General features: G+C 45.6%; 1 protein-coding gene across 1 annotated transcript in view; it reads right to left on the minus strand.

Annotated features, from left to right (window-relative positions):
• LOC103592073 (eotaxin-like) overlaps positions 1–1,464 on the minus strand; it is a 3,054-nt gene extending 1,590 nt beyond the window's left edge. Inside the window, exon 1 of the mRNA XM_008574660.1 lies at positions 1,389–1,464. Within this exon, the coding sequence (XP_008572882.1) occupies positions 1,389–1,464 (76 nt within the window). The remainder of the gene's footprint in view (positions 1–1,388) is intronic.
• Between the last annotated feature and the right edge of the window lie 627 nt (positions 1,465–2,091).

Raw genomic sequence — 2,091 nt, forward strand, 5'->3', positions numbered from 1 at the left:
TTTTTTGCCATTACCTCAAACATTTATCATTTCTTTGTGTTGGGAACATTTCAGCTCCTCTCTTCTAGTTTATTCAAAGTATACAATAAATTGTTAATTACAGTCACCCTACAGTGCTGTACAATAGATATTATTCCTCATCTAGCTGTGATTTTGTATCCCTTAACCAACCTCTTGCTATCCCTTTCCCCTTTCCAGCTTCTGCTAATTGCCATTCTACTCTGTTCTTCTATGAGATCAACTTCTTAGCTTCCAGATATGTAGATATTTTCAAGCATGACTTTGTAAGGAAAGAAGGAAGTTAAGAGAAGGCAAGAAAACACAAGAGGTGGTGGTAGGATCATTTGCTCTGAAGTCCTGTGCCCTGGCCTTTGACTCAGTGTCCTCTCCTACACAGTGGGAGCCCATCACCGCTGACAAGGGTATGGGAAAGCTTGGTCACTGTGGTCAGTACTAGCTCTGTCATTAGGAACAGCTATGTGTCCATGTGGTAGTCACGGTATTGTTCACCAAATATTCTCCATTCTCTGCTTTCTATCTACAAGGTAGACTTGGATTTCTTGACCACCTTTGTGTGGTTGAAGCCATCAATTAAGTGAGAATACAAAGTGTTATGTGTGATTTCTGAGTCAGCGTGCTGCCATGCAAGACCCTCAAGAGCTTTCTTGTCCTTTGTCACAGCAACAACCAGCAATATTCCCAAGTGTTGCTGCATCATCAAGTCTATAGTGCAGAAGCCTGAGCCCATACATCACAGCTATTTAGTACAAGGGAGAAAAGAGCCTTTGTTAATCTAATTAATTTTGTTAGGTTACTGATAATTTCGGGTGGTTTGTTACCACAGCCCACACTAGCTTATTGGGATCTATATAGTCAGTAAATGTAAGTCATCAGAGGATGGAAAAATGAGTTATGGTACAAACTCCTAGATATTTTTTCCCAAACAGAATCAAAATAAGTCACCTCAAGAGATTCCCCTGGGATCTCATCCCTTTCTCTTAATCACTGTCTCTGAAAGCTGTCCTGGAGTCTAGTAAAAATTCTGGGTCTCCAACTAAAAGATTTTCTTTCGCTCCACCACTGCCAAAAATGCACACCCTGCCTCCAGTAAGAGAGGGCTTTCCTTTTGTGTACCCAATACCCAAACAGTGTGAGGGCAGCTGGGTCGCAGATGCACTCAGCATCTCTCTCAATACTCGAGTCAGAGCCTGGGCTTCCAGTCTGGCTCTTCCAGTGCCTGGATGTGAAGTTGGGGCATTTCTTGTTCACCCATGAGACCTGTTTTCCCATCTTTAAAATGCAGGGTTGCATGCAGTGAGTCTCTGAAGATTCTTGCTAATCTGATATTCTGGGAGTGGTTAACTTTCCCATAGGGAAAGGGGGCTTACCTGGCTGAGCAACGAGCTGGGTACTGAAGGCGGCTGCTGTGAGCAGCAGGTACAGAAGCGCTGTGGAGACCTTCATGTCGAAGAGTGAAGGGGCGAGCTTCAGTGTGAGAGTTGGAGGTTTCTGGGCTGGTCTGAGCCTCTCTGCTCCTCCGGGTGTTCTGCCTGCCTTTTATAGGGAGCACACAGGGTGGGAGTTTCCTGGGAAGCTTTTGTGTACACAGGATCATGATCAAGTTGAGGTGAAGGGGGCCCTGAATTGCTGGCCAAGTTCCAGTTCCTGGGAATTTAGCAGGACAGAGGAGAGGCGAACCAGTGGGTGGGACTTGGTACATTTTCATCAATCCTGGTACTTGGAGCAGGGAAGGAAGGAAGTATGTGAATATGAAATGAGCTTAAAAATCTGTAGCAGGGAAAAGAAGCAAAGAAACCAAGGGCATGTGAGATAGGTTCATCAAAGAACCTTCCTTGGCCCTTGTGTTCAGGTGGTGGTCTTCAGGAGTGGAGGCCAGGAAGGGGCCCTGATGCTTCCATTACACTCCCACCCAGATGCAGACAGTGCTCAGCAGCTCTGAACATTGCTGGGTCTCTGTGACCCAGGGAGGATAGCACATGAGAGCCTTGCCCCTCTAATTTATTTCAGTGATCATAGAATCTTAGTGCCCTGGAATTTCAGAGTCATGGGACACCAGAACTGAATAGTTCC

This window comes from Galeopterus variegatus, unplaced genomic scaffold (genome assembly GCF_000696425.1).
Source record: "Galeopterus variegatus unplaced genomic scaffold, G_variegatus-3.0.2 Scaffold1082, whole genome shotgun sequence".
Lineage (NCBI taxonomy): Eukaryota > Metazoa > Chordata > Mammalia > Dermoptera > Cynocephalidae > Galeopterus > Galeopterus variegatus.